This window comes from Salvelinus sp. IW2-2015, unplaced genomic scaffold, assembly GCF_002910315.2.
Source record: "Salvelinus sp. IW2-2015 unplaced genomic scaffold, ASM291031v2 Un_scaffold2459, whole genome shotgun sequence".
In the NCBI taxonomy this organism is placed as follows: Eukaryota; Metazoa; Chordata; class Actinopteri; order Salmoniformes; family Salmonidae; genus Salvelinus; species Salvelinus sp. IW2-2015.
The window spans coordinates 79,381-104,945 of record NW_019943777.1 but is presented as its reverse complement, the minus strand read 5'-3'; the positions used below and the strand labels follow the sequence as shown (position 1 = coordinate 104,945).

At 43.4% G+C, this 25,565-nt stretch overlaps 1 protein-coding gene across 2 annotated transcripts; it reads right to left on the bottom strand.

Moving 5' to 3' along the window:
- Positions 1-328: 328 nt before the first annotated feature.
- LOC111970963 (signal transducer and activator of transcription 1-alpha/beta) lies at positions 329-25,175 on the bottom strand. 2 transcript variants are annotated; one of them, XM_024141230.2, is made up of 24 exons: positions 24,974-25,175; positions 16,892-17,019; positions 16,546-16,690; positions 16,283-16,378; positions 16,033-16,119; positions 15,835-15,913; positions 15,641-15,732; positions 14,564-14,715; positions 14,285-14,443; positions 12,804-12,896; positions 12,639-12,698; positions 12,411-12,522; positions 12,248-12,289; positions 11,810-11,893; positions 6,296-6,394; positions 5,972-6,107; positions 5,796-5,851; positions 5,601-5,692; positions 2,414-2,553; positions 2,133-2,321; positions 1,613-1,688; positions 1,345-1,465; positions 1,157-1,195; positions 329-798 (listed from the first exon to the last, which is right to left on the bottom strand). In XM_024141230.2, the coding sequence occupies exons 2-24, from the start codon at positions 17,017-17,019 to the stop codon at positions 763-765; spliced, it is 2,313 nt and encodes a 770-aa protein (XP_023996998.1). In that variant the 5' UTR covers positions 24,974-25,175; the 3' UTR covers positions 329-762. The 2 variants fall into 2 exon arrangements, with proteins under 2 accessions (XP_023996998.1, XP_023996999.1); XM_024141231.2 differs by lacking the exon at positions 1,157-1,195.
- Positions 25,176-25,565: the final 390 nt, after the last annotated feature.

Sequence of the window (25,565 nt, the reverse complement as noted above, 5' to 3'; positions counted from 1 at the left end):
ACTTTTAACAAGGTACACCTGTTAATTGAAATGCATTCCAGGTGACTACCTCATGAAGCTGGTTGAGAGAATGCCAAGAGTGTGCAAAGCTGTCCTCAAGGCRAAGGGTGTTTACTTTGAAGAATCTCAAATTTAAAATAKATTTTGATTTGTTAMACACTTTTTTGGTTACCTCATAATTCCATGTGTGTTATTTCACTATTTCACTTTACTATTATTCTACAATGTAGAAAATAGTAAAAAATAAAGAAAAACCCTGGAATGAGTAGGTATGTCCAATCTTTTTGACTGGTACTGTATTTATTTCAATGATCAAACAATAAAGATATCATTTTAAAGATGGATGGTACCTCCCTTTATTCATTTTTTGGGGTCATTTAGTAGACGCTCTTATCCAGAGTGACTTACAGTAGTGAGTGCATACATTTCCACACTTTTAACTGGTCCCCCTTGAGAATCGATCCCACAACCCTGGCGTCGCAAGTTAACCCCACGGGACTGTATATGGTTGAATATTGGCATGGAAAGACATAGGAGTCCCTATTCATTCATTATACAAATGTTACAGTAGTTAGCTAAGTCTTTTATGTTCATGCACATTACCACCAAATTATTAATTGTGTAATACATATAATAATATATAAGTGTAAAATGTATTTGTTCTGGAACGTGACTACTGAAGTTCAAGGAGAGTAAAGGACGGAAATGGGCTTCAGTATAAAACTAGACAACTAAAAGATCAGGTTCCACCTGTCTGTTGGCTCAGTTGCAGTCCAAGTCAGGTGTGTTCTGAAACATCTACAGAGGGATGGATAAAATGTCAACATGAGCAAAGTGTCTTTATGGATGCAAAACTAACATTGGTCAGAGGGACAAAATAAATGGCATCATGATGGCATTGAATATGCAACACGCACATTCATTCCAATCAAGAGATTGAAGCATTTTTAGAGGACGTTGCGTACTGGTTAGGAAATGGAGCAGACTACAGACAATCATGCATACGTGAGCCTCATGCTGAAAACACAAAACAAGTGTACTGCAGGTTACTACAGTAGGTACTAGTGATTATTTGGCACTATTGAAACATCGCCCACAGCCTATTATTACTAGCAAAGACATGCTTATTCGGAGAAAACGGTACCGTTCACAATACCTGAAAGTCTTCAGCTAAAAACTCTCCGAGATCAGACGCCTGAGGCGAGTAGTATGATAAAGAACAACAATGGACGAGAAATGCAAGGGACATATACGCAAATTAATGCATTGTTCAATTCTTAGGGTTTGGCATCAGACTGCAATTGAATTGAATTGAATAAACACCAGAGGGGAAGTTTAACTCACCACAGCATCAATCTCCTTTGGACCAGTCCAACACTGGAACACTGGTGCAACGCTCCTCTTCAGCTCACCGAACACGTCTGGCGACATGGGCATCATGTTGTCTTGCAGTCTAGATGGGTGACTAAAACCCATTGTGAAAATAACAGTTAAATCGGATTATAAAATCATACTCAAACCAGACTATTGCAAATACAAATAAAGTATTTTATAGCATCTTCACCTTTCACGAAATGAATATGGAGTATTAAGAAGGATACTCTAGACTTACACTTCTGACACCGATATGAGTTCTGTCTTCATGTATCCTGTGCTGCTGGAACTCTCCACATCCATAGGCTCCGATGCTGAAAGATGAAAAACGGTGGACCAGCGATATAAGACCACTTGTCCCAGATCTGTCTGTGATCTATAGCCAACTCCTATGGTCGTTCAATGCTATACAGAGAAAATTGATTGATCGAGAGGTTGGTTATAAAACACGACCCCGATGTTCTACCAAACAGACATCCGGGTCCTTACAGGGGCTTTGTGTACATCAAAAATAACACTATTGCTACCAAGGTGAATGATTGAGGAGCAAACTGAAGAGAGAAGAATTTTCAGCCACTCTTTGTGGGACAATGGAAGTAGATTTCAGTRATGCTTCTTTATTCTGGGACCACCCATACGTAAAATGTATACACGCATGACTAAGTCGCTTTGGATAAAAAGTGTCTGCTAAATGGCATATATTATTTATTATAATATTCACAGAGGATTGAAAAACAAAGAGGTCACTGGCTGCTTACCCTCGGAGGCCCTAGCGTAGTACTTTCCGAAGGACTTGTCTTTGGGGATGTCTGGGTAGAGGAAGCGGAGTGGGTTCTCTGGGATGTTCTCAGCTGCCATCACCTTGTAGGTGCGGATGATGTCAGGCAGAGAGACAGCAGACAGCTCCTTCTTGGTGTAGGGCTCCACTGCATGGAATACAGGCTTATCTGCGAAACACACACATCGAAATATATCAACCTTTTAATTGTAATTGGCTAAAGGGGCGCTGTGTGTGTGGTGTGTGTTTTCACAGACTCACCGTATTGGTCGTGTTCCACCCAAGTGAATGTGATGGCTCCGTCTCTGCTACTCTCACTGAAGCGTAGCAAGAACGTGCCTGGACACTTCCCAGTCAGCAGGGCCTTCTCCCTCTCCTTACTCACAAAGCCCAGGATGCAACTGTGTGGGTGAGAAAAAGAAAATAAACAACATTTCTTAACCTCTATGTTTATTTGACAGGGGAAATTCACATTGTTCAACAATTCTGTAAATGTACAGTGCATTTGGAAAGTGTTCAGACCCCTTGACTTTTCCACACTTTGTTACGTTAAAACTTAATTCTAAAAGGGATTCAATAGTTTTTTCACTCATCAGTCTATCAGCGTTACTTGCCTCGAAGCAAGCATATAAGTTATTTAGCTAGTCTGGTAGGCTCGTGTCACTGGGCAGCTCTCGGCTGTGCTTCCCTTTGTAGTCTGTAATAATTTGCAAGCCCTGCCACATCCGACGAGCATCGGAGCCGGTGTAGTACGATTGGATCTTAGTTCTGTATTGACACTTCGCCTGTTTGATGGTTCGTTGGAGGGCATAGCGGGATATCTTATAAGCTTCCGGGTTAGAGTCCCGCTCCTTGAAAGTGGCAGCTCTACCCTTCAGCTTAGTACGGATGTTGCCTGTAATCCATGGCTTCTGGTTGGGGTATGTACATACAGTTAATGTGGGGACTACGTCATCAATGCACGTATTGATGAAGCCAGTGACTGATGTGGTGTACTCCTCAATGCCATCGGAAGAATCCCGGAACATATTCCAGTCTGTGTAAACAAAACAGTCCTGTATTTTAGCATCTGCTTCATCTGACCACTTTTTTAATTGACCGAGTCACTGGTGCTTCCTGCTTTCATTTTTGCTTGTAAGCAGGAATCAGGATATAATTATCGTCACATTTGCCAAATGGAGGGCGAGGGAGAGCTTTGTACGCATCTGTGTGTGAAGTAAAGGTGGTCTAAAGTTCTTTTCCCCTCTGGTTGCACATTTAACATGGTGGAAGAAATGAGGTAAAACTGATTTAAGTTTCCCTACATTAAAGTCCCCGGCTACTAGGAGCACCGCCTCTGGATGAGCATTTTCCTGTTTGCTTATGGCGGTACACAGCTCATTGCGTCGGTCTGTGGTGGTATGTAGACAGCTACAAAAAATACAAATAAACTCTCTAGGTAGATAATGTGGTCTACAGCTTATCATGAGATACTCTACCTCAGGCGAGGAAAACCTTGAGACTTCTTTAGATACCGTGCACCAGCTGTTGTTTACAAATATACATAGACCACCACCCCTTGTCTTACCAGATGCTGCTGTTCTATCCTGCCGATAGAGTGTATAACCCGCGAGCTGTATGTTATTAATGTCGTCATTCAACCACGACACGGTGAAACATAAGATATTACAGTTTATAATGTCCCATTGGTAGAATATACGTGCTTTTATTTCGTCCCATTTATTTTCCAAAGATTGCCATCCGTACTGTTAGCCAACGTACAAAGGCAGATTAGCCACTCGTTGCCTGATCCTCACAAGGCACCCGATCTCCTTCCGCGAAATCTCTGTCTCTTTCTCCTGCAAATTACGGGGATGAGGGCCTGTTCGGGTGTTTGGAGTAAATCCTTCTCATCCAACTCATGAATGAAAAATGATTAGTCCAATTCAAGGTAAGTAATCGCTGTTCTGATTTCCAGAAGCTCTTTTCGGTCATAAGAGACGGTAGCAGCAACATTAGGTAGCATTGTTTTTTATAAACAATGTGAAAAAAACTAACAAAATGGCACGGATGGTTAAGATCCAATAAAACGGCAGCCATCCTCTCCGGCGCCATCTTGTTTCTCATGGTCTGCGAGTCCTTTAGCTGCCTTTTGGCAAACTCCAAGCAGACTGTCATGTGCCTTCTACTGAAGAGTGGCTTCCACCTGGCCACTCTACCATTAAGGCTTGATTGGTGGAGTGCTGCAGAGATAGTTGTCCTTCTGGAAGGTTCTCCCATCTCCACAGAGGAACTCTGGAGCTCTGTCAATGTGACCATCGGGTTCTTGGTCACCTCCCTGACGAAGGCCCTTCTCCCCCGATTACTCAGTTTGGCCGGGCGGCCAGCTCTTGAAAGAGTCTTGGTGGTTCCAAACTTCTTCCATTTAAGAATGATGGAGGCCAATGTGTTCTTGGGGACCTTCAATCCTGCAGATATTTTTTGGTACTCTTCCCCCAGATCTGTACCTCAACACAATCCTGTCTAGGAGTTTTACGGACAATTCCTTCGACCTCTTGGCTTGGTTTTTGCTCTGACATGCACTGTCAACTGTGGGACCTTTCCAAATCATGTCCAATCAATTGAATTTACCACAGGTGGACTCCAATCAAGTTGTAGCAACATCTGAAGGATGATCAACGGAAACAGGATGCACCTGAGCTCAATTTCGAGTCTCATAGCAAAGGGTCTGAATACTTATATAAAGAAGGTATCTGTTTTTATTTTTAATACATTTCTAAAAACCTGTTGTTTTCGCTTGGTCATTATGGGGAACTGTGATTGATTAGGATTTTTTTTTATTGAATCCATTTTAGAACAAGACTGTAAACGTAACAAAATGTGGAAAAGGGGAAGGGGCCTGAATACTTTCCAAATGCACTGTACCTGATTCAGCCATGTGTGGTCCCTGGTAGTCCAATAGAGCTAGCAAGAGGAACGCTCAACTCAGTTCTCTTATATCGAGGCGGAGTTGAGTTTTTATAACTGATTGCGAGATTTGCTAGCAACAACATTGAGTCACCATCAGTTGATTCTCGTAAAAATGTAAATTCTGAAAACGCTTACCTGTACCTATGTTTGTCCTATACAACTGCGTTCCTTCAGCGGTGTGCTGAAATTCATACTTTTAATACAAACTTTTATCGAATACAAACAGACTTTTAATTTTTTTACAAGAATTGACTGATGGTGACTCAATGTTGTTGCTACCAAATTCCTCAACCAGTTATCAAAACAACTCTGCCTCGATATAAGAKAACCGAATTGAGCGTTTCTCAGCTAATTAGAGCTTAACAGTGTAGTTGTTTGCTTTTGTGCTGAGAAATTGCAGCTCCAACAGTATGACGTCTGTTGTGGCAAGCTATAGACACCATTCTGCTAACTCTGAGATAATGATCATGTTCAACCGACTGATAAAGAACTAACTCACCCATCGTTCCACAGGGACAGCAGATGTCTCTTGATGAGGTCCAGGATAGCTTCGATCCACAGCCAGAAGGGAAAGCTCTTCTCACTGAGACTCTACAGTAGACAATGTGTCTTCAGATGTCTAGATGGATTACTAGGTCCTTCTATATTACAACTGTAAAGATGTTGTATTCTGTATATTGTAGCCATGACCTACCTTACAGAACTTGGTCCAGGGGATAAGGCCCTCAGGATTCCTCTGTGCTTTCTGGCCTGTTAGAAAATGTATCTAAGGTTAACCTCATCATGAAGTATCGGGAGTTTGTAAATCAACCAACAACGTTATAAGAAGTATGGTAACATAACAAAAGCCAATCCCCCATCGTGACTCACCCAGGAGTTTGTCGGCCAGCATGCCTAGCTGCTCTTCATTGAGTCCCCTCTTGGTGACAGAGGAGAACTGCCAGCTCAGCACCTCAGACAGCTGACCCCAGGACGCTGCAGGAGGGCTCAGGAAGAACTTCAGGTTCTAGGACAGACCAGGGAAACGAGCGAGACAGAAAAGGAGAGCGGTGCGTTTGTGTCCTGTCCATTTCTTATCTGATTTAGACTGGCTGACGCGCGGGCCTTCTGAAAAGGTCTCTCTTGCAATGAGATTTGATCTCAACGCAAAGAACATGTATGAAAAGGTTCAATCGAATGAATGCACTGTACTACCTTGTGCTCGCTGGTCAGCATGTTGTACCACAGGATGGAGGCCCAGCCACTGGGCAACTGGCTGACGTTGGAGATGACCACGATGGGCAGGGAGATGGTCTAAGAAGGACCAGAGGCCAGAGAAAGTCAAAGTCAAATGAAATAAGGTCAGAGTGCTGTTGGATCTTATGAAAATGGGAGTGTAGACCTAATATAAATAGAAGCCAGTTCAGATAGGGAACCTGAGTCCCCGCCTCAGCTGTGATTGCTAGTATGCTTCTGCTTCTTTTGCAGCATTGACGCTGCTGCTGCTGTAACTAGCCGTTTCTCACTATGCTGCAGTTTTCTGACATGTATTTTCTTTGCGAATGCATGCTAGCTGTGGTTGAACCTCATTCAACATGCTCATGTGGCATGTCTGGCTGCTGAGGGGGATGTCATTGACTGCGAGGATCAATCCACATCGCTGCTCTGCTGTTGTCAATAGCGGCTACAACTAGCTAGCTAGTAGATTTGTCTCGGGAGAATTGTATACTTTGTTTGTTTGTTTTCCAATGCCAGTATCGGGCAGAGTCCGTGCGCTCGGGTAACACACCCCATCACAGAGAAATCGACTCGCCTATACAGGAGGAAGTAGCCTACACTAGCCTTTATGCGTCGATATACAGCGAGTACCAATGTTTTCTTGATAACAAGAGCAGGTTGGCGATTTGATAGTATTTGGTCTCATGCGGCCGCTAATTTGTTTAGTGCAGCAATCAATCTAGATAGAAGCCTATTATGTGTCGCACGGGACACCAGACCGCTGCAAAACACTATAGTACCAGCTATACATTTACGGTGTATTCCAGTCACATTAGCTAGTGTGACTTGCACCGGCAGTCACAATTTCGTACATATTCTGACTGAAGGTTTATCATTCTAGAACCTTCCCTTATACATTTAGCTAAAAACACTCAATTTAAAGTGCAGGTCTGAAATAGTGTGCAATTATAGCTATACTTGCCGCTTCTGTTCTGAGCTAACTAATATGCAGGCATATTTCAGTATCTATTTGGTCTATTTCTTCTTCTTATCAGGTCATCATCTATCTTCTCTCAGGGTTTACCGGCACAGCTCAGCTCAGGTAGACTATATTGTCGACCTAGGGTTTTAGATGATCATGTCACTCTCCCTCTGCACACTCGTGCATGCACTTGCATGTTGTTTTATGCTACGTGCGTAGCCTAATCAGGATCAACCTTTCCGCTACGCTCATGGACTACGGAAAAGCCTCTCTCTCCTCTCTCAGTAGCACAAGTTTGAGTCCAAGTTAAGGCAAAAGTGTTGTAGTTGCATTGCACTTTTCCAGAGGCGGGGTCCGTATGATGGCTTTATGGGTTCTTCAGTCTGAGATACACTAAGTGCTCCTTCGCTTTAATCTTGCATTATCTCTTAAGTACTGTTTGCATTATGGACACCCACATTTTAACCGTACTCTCATACAACTCTAGATGAAAGAGGCCACCGCCCTGTTAGTTCTGCTGATGACAACTGATGTTCCATGCTAATTCTTTCATGTTATGCTACCTGGATACTGAGCACGGGCGGGACCTGGCAAACCTCTGTTCAACATTGATGCTGGCAACGAATGACAAGATACTGGAGCTAATCATGGCTCTGGTTCCTTTGTCAGCGCTCCGAGCTATGGGCTGCCCAATTCTGTCTCGTTAGATGAGTTGAATATTTCCCATGTACCAAGATGACAGCTCATCTTGCTTCATCGAGGGTACCCGGCGGCGCTTCATATGAGAAATAGACGTATGGCTACATTAGCTCATGCTACGCATAGTTAGAATTCACACATCGGCCTAGTAGACAGTCATGTAATGGTATAATGACCATCGCTGGCCTATTGAGAGCTCCTAAACTGCGATGAGTTTACCTGCCAGTACCATGCCTCATTAAGTTTGCTATGATGGCGTCAGCCGTGGTCAATAGCCTACACGTTGCCGTATTTACTGGCTACTTGACAAAGTATATCACATATACTGTGCCTTCGGAAAGTATTCAGACCCCTTTACTTTTTTCACATTGTTACGTTAGTCTTATTCTAAAATTGATTAAATACTTTTTTCCTCTCATCAAACTACAGCCAATACCTCATAATGACAAAAAATACCCCCCCCCCTGCAAATGTATTAAACATAAAAACAGAAATCCCTTATTTACAGAAGTATTCAGACGCTTTGCTATGAGATTCAAAATTGAGTTCAGGTGCATCCTGTCTCCATTGATCATCCTTGAGACGTTTCTACAACTTGATTGGAGTCTACCTGTGGTAAATTCAATTGATCGGACATCATTTGGAAAAGGCACACACCTGTCTATATAAGGTCCCACAGTTGACAGTGCATGTCAGAGCAAAAATCAAGACMAGAGGTTGAAGGAATTGTGTCAAGGAACAGATCTGGGGAAGGGTACCAAAACATTTCTGCAGCATTGAAGGTCCCCAAGAACACAGTGGTCTCCATCATTCTTAAATGGAAGAAGTTTGGAACCACCAAGACTCTTCCTAGAGCTGTTCGCCCGGCCAAACTGAGCAATCAGGGGAGAAAGGCTTTGATCAGGGAGGTGACCAAGAATATGATGGTCACTCTGACAGAGCTCTAGAGTTCCTGTGTAGAGCTAGGGGAAACTTCCAGAAGAACAATCATCTCTGCAGCACTCCACCATCTCTGCAGCACTCCACCAATCAGCCTTTTATAGTAGAGTGGCCAGACGGAAGCCACTCCTCGGTAAAAGGCACATGACAGCCCGCTTGGAGTTTTCCAAAAGGCAAACAAGATTCTCTGGTCTGATGAAACTAAGATTGAACTCTTTGGCCTAAATGCCAAGAGTCACGTCTGGAGGAAAACTGGCACCATCCCTACGGTGAAGCATGGTGGTGGCAGCATCATGCTGTGGGGATGTTTTTCAGCGGCAGGGACTGGGAGACAAGTCAGGATCGAGGCAAAGATGAACAGAGCAAAGTACAGAGAGATCCTTGATGAAAACCTGCTCCAGAGCACTCAGGACCTCAGACTGGGGCAAAGGTTAACATTCCAACAGGACAACGACCCTAAGCACACAGCCAAGACAACGAATATACTAAGATAACAGCTCATCTTGCCTCAAGCTAGGGTACCCAGTGTCATATGAGAACTACAGTGGCTTGCGAAATTATTCCCCCCCCCCAGCATTTTTCCTATTTTGTTGCGTTACAACCTGGAATTAAAATGGATTTTTGGGGGGTTTGTATCATTTGATTTACACAACATGCATACCACTTGGAAGATGCAAAATATTTTTTATTGTGAAACAAACAAGAAATAAGACAAAAAAAACAGAAAACTTGAGCGTGCAAAACAATTCACCCCCCCAAAGTCAATACTTTGTAGAGCCACCTTTTGCAGCAATTACAGCTGCAAGTCTCTTGGAGTATGTCTCTATACGCTTGGCACATCTAGCCACTGGGATTTTTTCCCATTCTTCAAGGCAAAGCTGCTCCAGCTCCTTCGAGTAGGATGGGTTCCGCTGGTGTACAGCAATCTTTAAGTCATACCACAGATTCTCAATTGGATTGAGGTCTGGGCTTTGACCAGGCCATTCCAAGACATGTAAATGTTTCCCCTTAAACCACTCGAGTGTTGCTTTAGCAGTGTCGTGCTGGAAGGTGAACCTCTGTCCCAGTCTCAAATCTCTGGAAGACTGAAACAAGTTTCCCTCAAGAATTTCCCTGTATTTAGCGCCATCCATTATTCCTTCAATTCTGACCAGTTTCCCAGTCCCTGCCGATGAAAAACATCCCCACAGCATGATGCTGCCACCACCATGCTTCACTGTGGGGGTGGTTTTCTCGGGGTAATGAGAGGTGTTGGGTTTGCGCCAGACATAGCGTTTTCCTTGATGGCCAAAAAGCTCAATTTTAGTCTCATCTGACCAGAGTACCTTCTTCCATATGTTTGGGGAGTCTCCCACATGCCTTTTGGCGAACACCAAACGTGTTTGCTTATTTTTTTCTTTAAGCAATGTCTTTTTTTCTGGACACTCTTCGGTAAAGCCCAGCTCTGTGGAGTGTACGGCTTAAAGTGGTCCTATGGACAGATACTCCAATCTCCGCTGTGGAGCTTCGCAGCTCCTTCAGGGTTATCTTTTGTCTCTTTGTTGCCTCTCTGATTAATGCCCTCCTTGCCTGGTCTGTAAGTTTTGGTGTGCGGCCCCCTCTTGGCAGGTTTGTTATTCTTTCCATTTTTTAATAACGGATTTAATGGAGTTCCGTGGGATGTTCAAAAGTTTCTGATATTTTTTTATAACCCAACCCTGATCTGTACTTCTCCACAACTTTGTCCCTGACCTGTTTGGAGAGCTCCTTGGTGTTCATGGTGCCGTTTGCTTGGTGGTGACCCTTGCTTAGTGCTGTTGCAGACTCTTGGGGCCTTTCAGAACAGGTGTATATATACTGAGATCATGACAGATCATGTGACACTTAAATAAAGTCCACCTATGTGCAATCTAACTAATTATGTGACTTCTCAAGGTAATTGGTTGCACCAGATCTTATTTAGGGGCTTCATAGCAAAGGGGGTGAATACATATGCAGGCACCACTTTTCAGTTTTTTATTTTGTATAATTTCTTGAAACATGTTATTTTTTTCATTTCATTTCACTTCACCAATTTTGACTATTTTGTTTATGTCCATTACATGAAATCCAAATAAAAATCTATTTAAATTACAGCTTGTAATGCAACAAAATAGGAAAAACGCCAAGGGGGATAAATGCACTGTATAAGACATACGTTGCAAAGCGCATTCTACACATGGTTCATATACACACATAGTATAGTCTTGTAATGGTAGGGTGACCTAGCTGGTCTATTTGATCATGTCTCAACGGCACTTTCTGCAGTAGCGACACACAGTCGTCTGGTGTATGGTTCTGCTGTTTTGGGGGATTGGTATAGCTTGTAGGTAATTTCATATATTGACGCTTTGCTTGGGCAGTGAGCTCCCCTGATGTAACAGAGCCTATAAATCGCCAAGATTTGAAATATGAATTATTTAATAAATGGTTAAACATATTTCTATGTGGTGTTTGTTTTCTGAAATAAAGTGAAGCCAGTTCAGAAAAGGAACCCGAGTGCCCGCTTCAGCATCAGCTGAGATGGCACCAATTAGATGCTAGTAACGATCCCCTTTACCTTATTTGGCATTCTATTTAAGATGACTGATTCTGCTAACACATCCTGCTGCCGCTTGCTGCTACTGATAGTATCCGTTTGCTTCTTTAATCCCACCACCACACCAGCCTCCACCTGTTAGGTTCTGTTTTCCTGCTTGTAGGTCATTTAATATATTGACGCTTTGCATGGCCAGTGAGCTACCCTGAAGGAGCAGAGCCTATATCGCCACGACTTGCAATATTAATTCTTAAATAAATTGTAAAAAAAAACAACTAAAAAAAACGTTTTCTACTTGGTGTTTCCTTTCTAAACTATATTTCAGACCACTTACCTCTAGCTTGAGCTCCAGACCTGACTGGTTGAGTTCAGATTCAAAGCAGATACAGTGCAGCTCCTCTGTCACAATGAGAGGCCCCTGGAATAACATGGTCAGACAGTAACACATTAGGGCTATGTACCAATTGTCTTGCCTTCCTCCAAAAGTCTGCACTTGTTCACTTCCCCGATTTGAAAGGAAATGACTGGTATAAGAAATATGATGGAAACTCCCTCCGAACCATACCAATTCAATGCTTTTAGATATGTGGGAAGTAGTGAATGAGTGCACTCTCAGGAGAAAATAGATATTATTGTGACGCACCCTAGGACTCAGTAACACGCTGTACTTAGTACTCATATCTCATATGAGTACATATCTATCGGAATGAATTGACTGTAACTGATTACCTTGTCATTATGGGACAGTCATATAACCCAGATAGTCTCTCACCTCATTTGTTCTGTTTCCGGCTACTTTCTGCTCTTTCAGTTGCTGTGTTGAGACCAGAGAATAAACTGTAAGGAGTGATGACAGTGCAGGTCCAAACGGACAATCGGGACAACTTATTCAGATGTAATGCCCTGTATGCTATTTGTAAATTGTGCCAGCTTACCAAATGGCGAAACTCTGCAGCCAAGCTTCCATTTGACTCCTCCATATTCATAACTTTTGTGTTGGTACCCAATATGTTGAACTTACGAAACCCTTTCTTTTCTGTAACGTCCCTGGAGAGAAAATGCAATGTGCATTCCTTCTTTTAGTTATGTATTCACATCACAAATTCAAGAGCAGGGCATAACAATGCACAAACACATATATTCTACCACACTCATCCACTTACTTGTCAAACAAAGCTTTCACTTTGAGTTGATAGTTGAATTCCTGGAGCTTCACAAGAAATCTAAAGAGAAAACACAAATCAAAACTCAACCAGGTCTGGACGGATTCATAGGAACTACTGACGGGAGGAACTACAGACGGGAGGTGCTGTTGTGTTTGTGCTTACCTGAGCTTGACAGTGAACTGCACCTGTGTCTTCAGCACCAGAGGTCTCTGTGGATGTGTGGGCATACAGGGCTGTCTCTCCACCACCAAGGCACTGAGAAACACCACAGACACAAGGAATTTAGAGGGGATATACTGTATAGAGGCATTTAGATATTCTTCAAGAACAAATGGGTAGAATATACAGTATATATACACTACCGTTCAAAAGTTTGGGGTCACTTAGCTTTTCTTTCAAAAACAAGGACATTTCTAATTTTTTGTCCATTAAAATAACATCAAATTGATCAGAAATAAAGCACAGACATTGTTAATGTTATAAATGTCTATTGTAGCTGGAAACGGCTGATTTTTTAATGGAATATCTACATAGACGTACAGAGGCCCATTAGAGTTTCAGAAGAAAGTTCTTTGGTTCTGGCCATTTTAAGCCAGAACCAAATAACTTTCTTCTGAAACTCGTCAGTCTATTCTTGTTCTGAGAAATGAAGGCTATTCAATGTGAGAAATTGCCAAGAAACTGAAGATCTCGTACAACGTTGTGTACCACTCCCTTCACAGAACAGGGCAAACTGGCTCTAACCAGAGTAGAAAGAGAAGTGGGAGGCCCCCGGTGCACAACTGAGCAAGAGGACAAGTACATTAGAGTGTCTAGCTTGAGAAAAAGACACCTCACAAGTCCTCAACTGGCAACTTCATTAAATAGTACCCGTAAAACACCAGTCTCAACGTCAACAGTGAAGAGGCGACTCCGGGACACTGGCCTTCTAGGCAGATTTGCAAAGAAAAAGACATATCTCAGACTGGCCAATAAAAATAAAAGTTTAAGATGGTCAAAAGAACACAGACACTGGACAGAGGAACTCTGCCTAGAAGGCCAGCATCCGGAGTTGCCTCTTCACTGTTGACGTTGAGACTGGTGTTTTCCATAAATGTGGAAAAAGTCAAGGGGTCTGAATACTTTCAGCGGTCTAAGGCACTGCATCGCAGTGCTAGAGGCGCCACTATAGACCCGGGTTCGATCCCGGGCTGTGTCACAGCCTGCTGAGACCCATGCGGCGGCGCACAATTGGCCCAGTGTCCTCCGGGTGAGGGGAGGGTTTGGCCTGCCGGGATGTCCTTGTCCCATCCCTGTTTAGCGATTCCTTGTTGCGGCCGGAAGCATGCACGCTGACACGGTCGCCAGTTGTACGGCGTTTCCTCCGACACATTGGTGCGGCTGGCTTCTGGGTTAAGCRAGCAGTGTGTCAAGAAGCAGTGCGCCTTGGCAAGGTCGTGTTTCAGAGGACGCATGGCTCTCGACCTTCGCCTCTCCCGAGTCCGTACGGGAGTTGCAACGACGGGACAAGACTGTRAACTACCAATTGAAAACCACAAAATTGGGGAGAAAAACAAAACAAAAAAACTATGAAATAATCAAAACCACAGCGAAAAACACAGAATGGGCCTTTAACATTGGAATACAAATGTGGTGTCACTCACTGTTCTAGGAGGTTCCGGAACAGTGACAGGGCCCGCCCCTCCAGGAAGCTTTTCTGCTGTTTGATTGGGTCGTTGTCGTATGTGTACTTCTGCTCTAGTTCCTGGAGCTTCTTCAGCTGCTGCCTCACTTGCTGCAGGCTTTCCGCCACCGCTGTGAACCTACAGGGGAAGAAGAAGATGAAGCAGAATAAGAAGAATACTTTATTTGTTGGGTTCCTAAATTCATATTTTTGCTTGATCAGACAAGAGATGCCCAAAAGAATGAACTAGCCTCCTCACCAGTTCTGCAGTTGGTCCAGACATGCGTTGGGTGGTCCTCCGATACAGGAGATCTGCTGCCTCTTCTTCCACTCCGCCATCTCCTCTGAGATCAAGTCTAACTGGACCGCCTCGGCCATGTTGAGCACCTCCGCCAACTGGCCAACCACTTCCTGTGGAGGGAATTAAATAAAGTCCATGCACACAAAGAACAGTTATTATCTACTCTTCAATGTGAGCAGGCTGGTTATTGCTGGATAATACACTCTAAGGGCGTTTTCACATATAGTTTTGAGATATAGTTCTAATCTATTTGTTACATTGTCTTTTCCCCCTATTTGATCCGATTGGTTTGACATTTCCAAATGTCAAACGAACAAAGAATTCCTCAACAAAACCATGTGTCCATTAAAAGTCATTTGTTTAAATGCTCACGTTAAATCCATTTATGATTATTATAAAGCATCACTTGTGTGTCCCGATCTTCCTATTACTTTCGCTTTGGTCTTCCAACAACATGCGGRAGGAAACGRAGCGCAATAGCYGCTCTAACTGCAACGTGAATAGGCTATATTCAGCTATATCCCCCGGTATAGCCCCCCGGCTCCCCTAACCTGCATTGGATGCGCTCATGATTGCGCTGCTATTAACAAAATGTTTCAGAGATCTCAAGTGATGATGCTGCGTGTATGAAATAAAATGCTGTCAAACAACCAAAAATAATGGCAACCTCTTTTCCTGTGTTTTGGCTGACTGCATTCTCACCTGCAGCGAACCGCACCAGTGTACGAATTGAATTGGACCGAGACCACCCTTTTTGAGTGAACCCCTGTGCATTGTTAAGTGCCCTCCCAAGTGCGGATATAATGTTCACACCAGTCCAAAGAACCAAACTAAAGGGTTAAACGCACCAGAGTTTGGAAAAAACGCACCAAACCAATTTGGTGTGAAAGCCCCCTTAGTCGCAACTCACATGCTCTGAATGACTAAAATACATGTAGTTTTAGTGGTGATTGAGGCGTAAACAAATCGGTTAATATTCACAGTACAATGTGATGATAAAACGTCACCGTTTAACCTCATCCTGACCCCTCTTACCACTCTCTGAAACTTCAGCTTGAAACACATCTCTGCAATCAGCAGCTTCTCGTGTTCCAGCTGTTTGGGTGTCAGCCCGTTCATTTCATGTTCTAAAGTGGGAGAAGGGAAAAACATTATCTTACTGACTATACTTGAAACACAGATTCCTGTAAATCGATGATCTACTACAGATAGAGAATAAAACACCTCACCTCTGTTCTTAAGGTTATTTTCCTTAAAGTCATGCTCGTCTTGAAGGTATTCCAGAGACTTTACATTCTGATCCACTTCCTAGCAAGTGAGATAAACACAATGGATCAGATAGATGGCAAAACCTGACATGCATGATACATGTACTGCAAATCACTGACGGAATCAACATATAGTATATGACGGAAATGATCACTCACCTGAACCTTGTTTTTCATGTCTTTCACTTTGTTGTCCAGCTTTTGCTTCTCCAGAACCATGCTAGTCTGTGTGTTTTCTCTGTCGGTCTGAGAAGAAAATACTGTGCACTTAACTCCACAGTTAAAGCATGTAAAACACTCCAATATACAGTTATGTATCACCTACAATATCTGACAGCATGGATAGAGAAAGTTGTGTGGTGATTTTGTAAAAATACAATGCATGTCAATAAAAATCCATGTAGGGCACCTCTATGCTTTTGGCAGCAGCCAGAATCTTCTGCTCCTCCTTCAGGTTTCTGGAGATGATCATGGCCATGTGAACGGGGTCCTCCTGAAAGTGGTCCTGTGAAAGTGTGTACTTTATTACTATAAATCCCCAAAACCATTCAGACACTGGGGTCATAACCAGAATAAAATAAAATAAATGTTATTATAGATCATTACTGTAACATCCAAACTCTATTGCTTGTAAAGGCCACTGGCACAGACGCGACTGAGCTCATACTACACCTGGAGGTTTCGCTTGATCTTGCGGATGTTGTGTTGTAGCAGGAAGTTGTTTTCCAGGGCGAAGCGGCTGTGTTGATCATCCAGCTGGGCTAGGAGGTCATGGAAACGTACTGTTGCTAAGGAGTCCTGAACAGCCACATTTTCCCTACAGTGTTTCAATCACAGGGGAAGAGATCGGATGAAGGATATTAATAGATAACAGTAGAGAGATTAGAGCTTTATTTATCCATTATACAGCAGCTTCTCAGCATCACTAAAATAGAATGGCATAGATCCGAATATAGTAGAATAGAATCTTTATTTATCTATTAAATACAGCAGACTCTCTCCTCCCATCACTGCTTACCAGTCGATGCTCTCAATCCACTTGCTGAGGTACTGTCTGATGTCCATGGGGAAGGAGTCATCGTAGAGCTGGTCGACCTGCTCCAGGTATTTAGACTCCAGTAGTTGCAGCTGGCACCACTGGGCCATCTGATCAAGGAGGAGTAACAGTGAGTTATGAAATGAGGCAATGAAATAAATGAAGATATTCATATTGTTTAAGATTGAGACAGGAACTACTATAACATGGATCAATGCACCTGGTAGCAATAACCGTTAGATTTGAGACGTGTATTTGGTTACAATATGGCCTGTATCAGCTTGCTGTTCTAGGTAAAGGTCCTTCCGGACCCCTTTAGGTGATGGCCCGTAGCAAGCGACAGGATCTGTTTAAGTATTCGAGATGATCGATCTCTGTCGAGGGAGGAGCTGGTTTTTACATAGTGTGTATTTATTTCTTCTGAACACAAACATTTAAATACATGCTTTTATGTTCGCTAGAGTACAAAACTCAAAACGTGTGTACTATTCATGGTACTCTCTCTGCTGATCACGTCTGCCAGTCACGGTGTCCGTATCTAAGGTAGTAGACAGCTGGTGACATCTCGAGAGCAATCTTCGTCCGACAAACTGCTATCAGGTATCAAGTCTATTTATTTTGAACTATTTAGTTATAGAAACATGATAGCGTCAACGCAAGCTGTAAAACGACTCCCAACCTAGAACACAGCAACCTTAGTAATGTAGCTAGCTTGCTAATAAGAAGATATGTTGCTAGCTAGCAGGAGCAGATAATGTAGGTTTATCACTAGCTAGCATGTCATTCCGGGAGTAATAATTCAAAGTAATAATTTAAGACCACAAAAATCTATTGGACAAGTAGTGTACATCTAATACAGTCATCAAGGAAGGATCCAAATACGAAATGCCACATTATCCCTGTCAATAGCTGGACTAGGATGATTGCAGACCACCCTGCCCCAGACTGTCAGGATGTTCATTTTCTAGCTCACAAATTACATTCCTTTGCTGTGATGATTTATTTGATTCATTCTGTTCTCTCACTTGATCAATTCAGCTCTCATGTGTCCTGCTCCCAGAGATCAACAAGTGCTAACCACGGGCTGATTCACGGACCTGTGAGGAGAACCCTGCTACTGCAGTTTGAACTAGCTCTGCTGTCACTATTTAGACATTGGGACCACATATGCATTTGCCTGTTGTCTTGTCTTTGTGGATTTTGTCTTGGACAGTCTAGGGCATTTCAGAGTTGAAGAACACCCACTACAGATACACATGGTTGTTTGAACATTTCGAAGACTAAATTCAATGTAGAATCAGTTTAACACATGACAAAACAGATACTTTTACTATTGTAACATGCAGTGGGGAGAATTATATTGTTGTCGTTCAGCAGCCCAGGCTTTTGCCATAGATGGTAGACCTGTCGTCTCTAGACCACACAAGCTTTTAGATTGCATTCTGCTAAGGTACTTAGGGTGGGATCTTTGGTACGCCTATGGGGCCTGGGCACACAAATGCTCCTAGAGAGAAGGGGGAATACCGAATCATGCGTTGACGACAGTTCTAGTCTCTAGCAGAGGCTCGGGCTTCTGGCATAGATGGTAAAGCTCTCATGTATGGACCGCAACATTGTAAGATTGTTCCCTCCACGGTACTTAATATAGACTACATTGATTGGTCGGTTACACTATATTTAGATACTTCAAATACTCCCTAAGCCACCTTCGCTACTTGTCTCCATAGTCAATAAATGGTGAAAAACTATTTGTGATGATGTGCTTTGTTCAAATGTATATGCATGAAACGAACATTCCCGGAAACATGTCTCACACTAGATTTTGGCACCGTCAACTTTTAGAAGGTTAGTGGGAAAGTTAATAATTTAAACAACCTAAATATTATATTCCAATGCATCCAACATTATGCAGCTCAGCATTCAACAGTGCCCTCAAAGCTCATCACTAAGCTAAGGACCCTGGGACTAAACACCTCCCTCTGCAACTGGATCCTGGACATCCTGATAGGCCGCCCCCAGGTGGTAAGGGTAGGTAACAACACATCTACCACACTGATCCTCAACACAGGGGCACCTCAGGGGTGCGTGCATAGTCCCCTCCTGTACTCCTTGTTCACTCATGACTGCATAGCCAAGCACGACTCCAACACCATCATTAAGTTTGCCAACGACACAACGGTGGTAGGCCTGATCACCGACACGACACAGTTATGAAAACTTAGGACACTAAAGAGGCCTTTCCACTGACTCTGAAAAACACCAAAATAAACATGTCCAAGGTCCCTGCTCATCTGCGTGAATGTGCCTTAGGCATGCTGCAAGGAGGCATGAGGACTGCAGATGTGGCCAGGGCAATAAATTGCAATGTCCATGCTGTGAAACGCCTAAGACAGCGCTACAAGGAAACAGGACGGACAGCTGTGCCAGACCACATGTAACAACACCTGCACAGGATCAGTACATCCGAACATCACAACTGCGGGACAGGTACAGGATGGCAACAACAACTGCCCGAGTTACACCAGGAAAGCACAATCATTCCATCAGTACTCAGACTGTCCGCATAGGCTGAGAGAGGCTGGACTGAGGGCTCGTAGGCCTGTTGTAAGGCAGGTCCTCACCAGACATCACCGGCAACAACGTCGCCTATGGGCACAAACCCACTGTCGCTGGACCAGACAGGACTGGCAAAAAGTGCTCTTCATTGACGGGTCGCGGTTTTGTCTCACCAGGGGTGATGGTCGGATTCACGTTTATCGTCGAAGGAATGAGCGTTACACCGAGGCCTGTACTCCGGAGCGGGATCGATTTGGAAGTGGAGGGTCCGTCATGGTCTGGGGCGGTGTGTCACAGCATCAGCTTGTTGACTGAGCTTGTTGTCATTGTAGGCAATCTCAACGCTGTGCGTTACAGGGAAGACATCCTCCTCCCTCATGTGGTACCCTTCCTGCAGGCTCATCCAGACATGACCCTCCAGCATGACAATGCCACCAGCCACACTGCTCGTTCTGTGCGTGATTTCCTGCAAGACAGGAATGTCAATGTTCTGCCATGGCCAGCGAATAGCCCGGATCTCAATCCCATTGAGCACGTCTGGGACTGTTGGATCGGAGTGCGAGGGCTAGGGCCATTCCCCCCAGAAATGTCCGGGAACTTGCAAGTGCCTTGGTGGAAGAGTGGGGTAACATCTCACAGCAAGAACTGGCAAATCTGGTGCAGTCCATGCGGAGGAGATGCACTGCAGTACTTAATGCAGCTGGTGGCCACACCAGATACTGACTTACTTTTGATTTTGACCCCGCCTTTGTTCAGGGACACATTATTCAATTTTTGTTAGTCACATGTCTATGGAACTTGTTCAGTTTATGTCTCAGTTGTTGAATCTTGTTATGTTCATACAACTATTTACACATGTTAAGTTTGCTGAAAAGAAACACAGTTGACAGTGAGAGGACATTTCTTTTTTTGCTGAGTTCATAAATATATATACACACACACACTACACACTACAAAAGTTAGGGGTCACTTAGAAATGTCCTTGTTTTTGAAAGAAAAGCAAAATTTTGGTCCATTAAAATAACATCAAATTGATTAGAAATACAGTGTAGACATTGTTAATGTTATAAATGACTATTGTAGCTGGAAATGGCTGATTTTTAATGTAATATCTACATAGGTGTACAGAGGCCCATTATCAGCAACCATCACTCCTGTGTTCCAATGGTACTTTCTGTTAGCTAATCCAAGTCTATCATTTTAAAAGGTTAATTGATCATTAGAAAACCCTTTTGCAATTATGTTAGCACGGCTGAAAACTGTTGTGCTGATTAAAGACGCAATAAAACTGGCCTTCTTTAGACAGGCTCAACATGGTCAAAAACAAAGGACTTTATTCTGAAACTCGTCATTCTATTCTTATTCTGAGAAATAAAGGCTATACAACGTGAGAAATTACCAAAAAACTGAAGATCTCGTACAACGATGTTTATTACTCCCTTCACAGAACAGAGCAAACTGTCTCTAACCAGAATAGAAAGAGGAGTGGGAGGCCCCGGTGCACAACTGAGCAAGAGGACAAGTACATTAGTGTCTAGTTTGAGAAACAGATGCCTCACAAGTCCTCAACTGGCAGCTTAATTAAATAGTGCCCTCAAAACACCAGTCTCAATGTCAACAGTGGAGAGGCGACTCCGGGATGCTGGCCTTCTAGGCAGAGTTACTAAGAAAAAGCCATATCTCAGACTGGCCAATAAAAATAAAAGATTTAAGATGGGCAAAAGAACACAGACACTGGACAGAGGAACTAGCCTAGAAGGCCAGCATCCCAGAGTCGCCTCTTCACTGTTGACGTTGAGACTGGTGTTTTGCGGGTACTATTTTCGTCACTGTAGTTACACTACTTTGCTCCGTTTTCCATTGTTTTGGACAATACTCCAATTCTCCTTGATTCTACCGCCATTGTATTCAGAATCTACATTTACATTTACATTTTAGTCATTTAGCAGACGCTCTTATCCAGAGCGACTTACAGTAGAGTGCATACATTTTTACATACTGAGACAAGGATATCCCTACCGGCCAAGAGTAGACACTCTTATCCAGAGCGACTTACAGTAGAGCGCATACATTTTTTACATTTATTTTTAATTATTTTTTAATTACATTTTTACATACTGAGACAAGGATATCCCTACCGGCCAAACCCTCCCTACCGGCCAAACCCTCCCTAACCCGGACGACGCTATGCCAATTGTGCGTCGCCCCACGGATCTCCCGGTTGCGACCGGCTGCGACAGAGCCTGGGCGCAAACCCAGAGACTCTGGTGGCGCAGCTAGCACTGCGATGCAGTGCCCTAGACCACTGCGCCACCCGGGAGACCATCCCGGGTTCCTTCCCCCACCCCCATGGGAGAACCCTTTTTGGTTCCAGGTAGAACAGAACTGACTTTGGGAAACCCTGCCTTATCTATGGAAAAATAACACTGCTATTTTGAATGAACACGCGGATCATTCCACATCACCATTTCCTTGCCAAGGACTCTTCCCTGGCCCCAATAACAAGAGAGCAGTCCGACATCACTGTAATGATACACTATGTGTGCTGTATGAGGAGGGTTTGTACAAATGCATGCCTGTAAATAAATACAGATACTAGAATAATTCTGTTTCATACAAACAAACTCGCTAAATAGATTCTGTTTCAAAATGATCTCCATACTGGAAATATAACAATATAAAGTATGTCTCGGGGTTATCACACATTCACACTGTACTATATATTCTAACCCACCGGAAGAAAACCTTAATTCTCTATTTCCCAATCCCTACTGATCTTATGTCTGTATAATTTGCTCTGTTTTTAATTACTACAATTGCTTTCATCCAAACCGCAGCATTAGACAGACAGACAGTAGTGACTGAGAGGGACTCTCTCGCTCTCTGTTGTGACCCCACCCAAATGGGTCGTTCCAAAGCCCTGTCAGTCTGGCACAGGCATTACTGTAGCCTGCCTAACGACACACACTGATGGCACAGATGTTTACATGGTGGATGTGGTGATATTTAGGGCAGTCGTCTTAAGAAGAGCCTGGTTGACAGTCTGGTGGGTGGCCTGGTGGCCGACCAGATCAGGCCAGGGCCGTGGGCCAGATGTGCAGAGAGCTGCTCTCCTCACTTAGAGGGTATTAACCCTTCCCATCATGCATTTCTTGAGACTGTGTGTGTGTGTGTGTGTCCCTTCCCTAGAATGAATGTGGTTTGACTTGCCAATCTTTCAAACTCAAATGTTCCATACAGTATAAAAGGGAGGAATGTTTAATGGTGGAAACTTAACTAAGAGGGAACATCCATAACTGTAAATCTACTTCATCATCCGCTTCCGCCATCTTTCGTTCCACTCCAGCAACCTTGTGTCAGACAACCACTAACCTGTCACTACACATCATTGCGAACGGTGGGATCCTATGACGGTTCCACGTTTAAAGTCACTGATCTCTTCACTTTAGTTAGGCCATTCTACTGACGATGTTTGTCTATGTGCTCGATTTTATACACCAACGGGTGTGGCTGAAATATCCAAAACCACTCATTTGAAGTGGTATCAACATACTTTTGGTGATGTTGTGTATTTATCCTGTTTCAGTCTTTGGGAGATAGCTATATCTATATAGCAGACTCGATAGCCTTGGTTTCTCAAATGATTGCCTCGCCTGGTTCACCAACTACTTCTCTGATAGAGTTCAGTGTGTCAAATCGGGAGGGCCTGTTTTCCGGGCCTCAGGCAGTTTCTATGGGGGTGCCACAGGGTTCAAATCATGGACCGACTCTCTTCTCTGTATACATCAATGATGTCGCTCTTGCTGCTGGTGAGTCTCTGATCCACCTCTACGCAGACGACACCATTCTGTATACTTCTGGCCCTTCTTTGGACACTGTGTTAACAACCCTCCAGACGAGYTTCAATGCCATACAACTCTCCTTCCGTGGCCTCCAAYTGCTCTTAAATACAAGTAAAACTAAATGCATGCTCTTCAACTGATCGCTGCCTGCACCTGCCCGCCCGTCCAACATCACTACTCTGGACGGTTCTGACTTAGAATATGTCGACAACTACAAATACCTAGGTGTCTGGTTAGACTGTAAGACTCACATCAAACATCTCCAATCCAAAGTTAAATCTAGAATTGGCTTCCTATTTCGCAACAAAGCATCCTTCACTCATGCTGCCAAACATACTCTTGTAAAACTGACCATCCTACCGATCTGCGACTTCGGCGATGTCATTTACAAAATAGCCTCCAATACCCTACTCAATAAATTGGATGCAGTCTATCACAGTGCCATCCATTTTGTCACCAAAGCCCCATATACTACCCACCACTGCGATATGTACGCTCTCGTTGGCTGGCCCTCGCTTCATACTCGTCGCCAAACCCACTGGCTCCAGGTCATCTACAAGACCCTGCTAGGTAAAGTCCTCCCTTATCTCAGCTCGCTGGTCACCATAGCAGCACCCACCTGTAGCACGCGCTCCAGCAGGTATATCTCTCTGGTCACCCCCAAAACCAATTCTTCCTTTGGCCGCCTCTCCTTCCAGTTCTCTGCTGCCAATGACTGGAATGAACTACAAAAATCTCTGATACTGGAAACACTTATCTCCCTCACCAGCTTTAAGCACCAGCTGTCAGAGCAGCTCACAGATTACTGCACCTGTACATAGCCCATCTATAATTTAGCCCAAACAACTACCTCTCCCCCTACTGTATTTATTTATTTTGCACCTCATTATTTCTCTCTACTTTGCACATTCTTCCACTGCAAATCTACCATTCCAGTGTTTTACTTGCTATATTGTATTTACTTCGCCACCATGGCCTTTTTTTTGTCTTTACCTCCCTTATCTCACCTCATTTGCTCACATTGTATATAGACTTATTTTTCTACTGTATTATTGACTGTATGTTTGTTTTACTCCATGTGTAACTCTGTGTTGTTGTATGTATCGAACTGCTTTGCTTTATCTTCGCCAGGTCGCAATTGTAAATGAGAACTTGTTCTCAACTTGCCTACCTGGTTAAATAAAGGTCAAATAAAAAAAAATATATATATCTGTTCCAGGCAGCAGCTTGCGGTTGGCACAAGAGGCTGTGTTTACATCGAAGATAGAAGCAGGCCATTGGCTGCCTTCATCACGAGGGGTATGTACGGGAGTTGTGATTGGTTCCAAGTTTAGCAGTTCAGCAAATTTGCCTGCGCAGACTGTTGAAATATTATTTTTTTATGCGAAAATGTGCAAGAATGGAAGGTGCCAACACATTGTATTGTCACCATAAGCATGTTTTACCGTCATATACAAAACATCAGCTCCTCCCTCGACGGGGATCGAGCAACTTCACGTTTTTCAGCTTCAGACCACAACCTAATTTCCCCGTTCTCAACACAAAAGGTCCTTCCTCGTTTCCAAACACAGACTGCAAGTGCTTTGAAGTAGTTGATTTCCTTCTCCTTTCTAATGAGCTGATATAGAGGCTGTCATCAACACTTATAAATTATAGATCGCCTTACCTTTTACTTTGAACAACAAATCCCGAACGAAATACTTGAAGAAATGATGGTTTCCTGTTACAGATCCGCTGCAAAAGTACAGTCAGGTCACTTACAACATCAAACAGCGTAACCAAATATATATTTTAAAACGAATCTTATGGTTCTATCTGTAGCATAACAGCCTGATGACGCCCACATACAGAAGAATGTCTTCTCCAATAGGAGTTTCGCATATGATCAGGGTTACTCAGACTCTTTTTCGATAGCCAATCAAGACGCAGAGTTTGCTGCCAGACAAAACCGTACAGGGCTGTTCTGATAGATAAACAACCTCCCTTGATATCCTTCGCCGTCCATTTGAAGTATTTTCGTGGATATTAGAAGACAATGGTAAAATTCAGTTTTCATTAACTGTAATCAAAGATATATTATGTGTTTGTATTTGTTGACCACATCGCAAATTTCCCCAAAACATGAGCAAACCATCTAAAGCAAATGCTTTATTATCTGCTGGTTCAGAAAGCAGAAAGGAGAACACCCATCAGAACAGCCAAGGTTTTACCACGTGTTTTCAGGGAAAGTGAAAGTAGCTATAGCCTCTTTGCTGAAA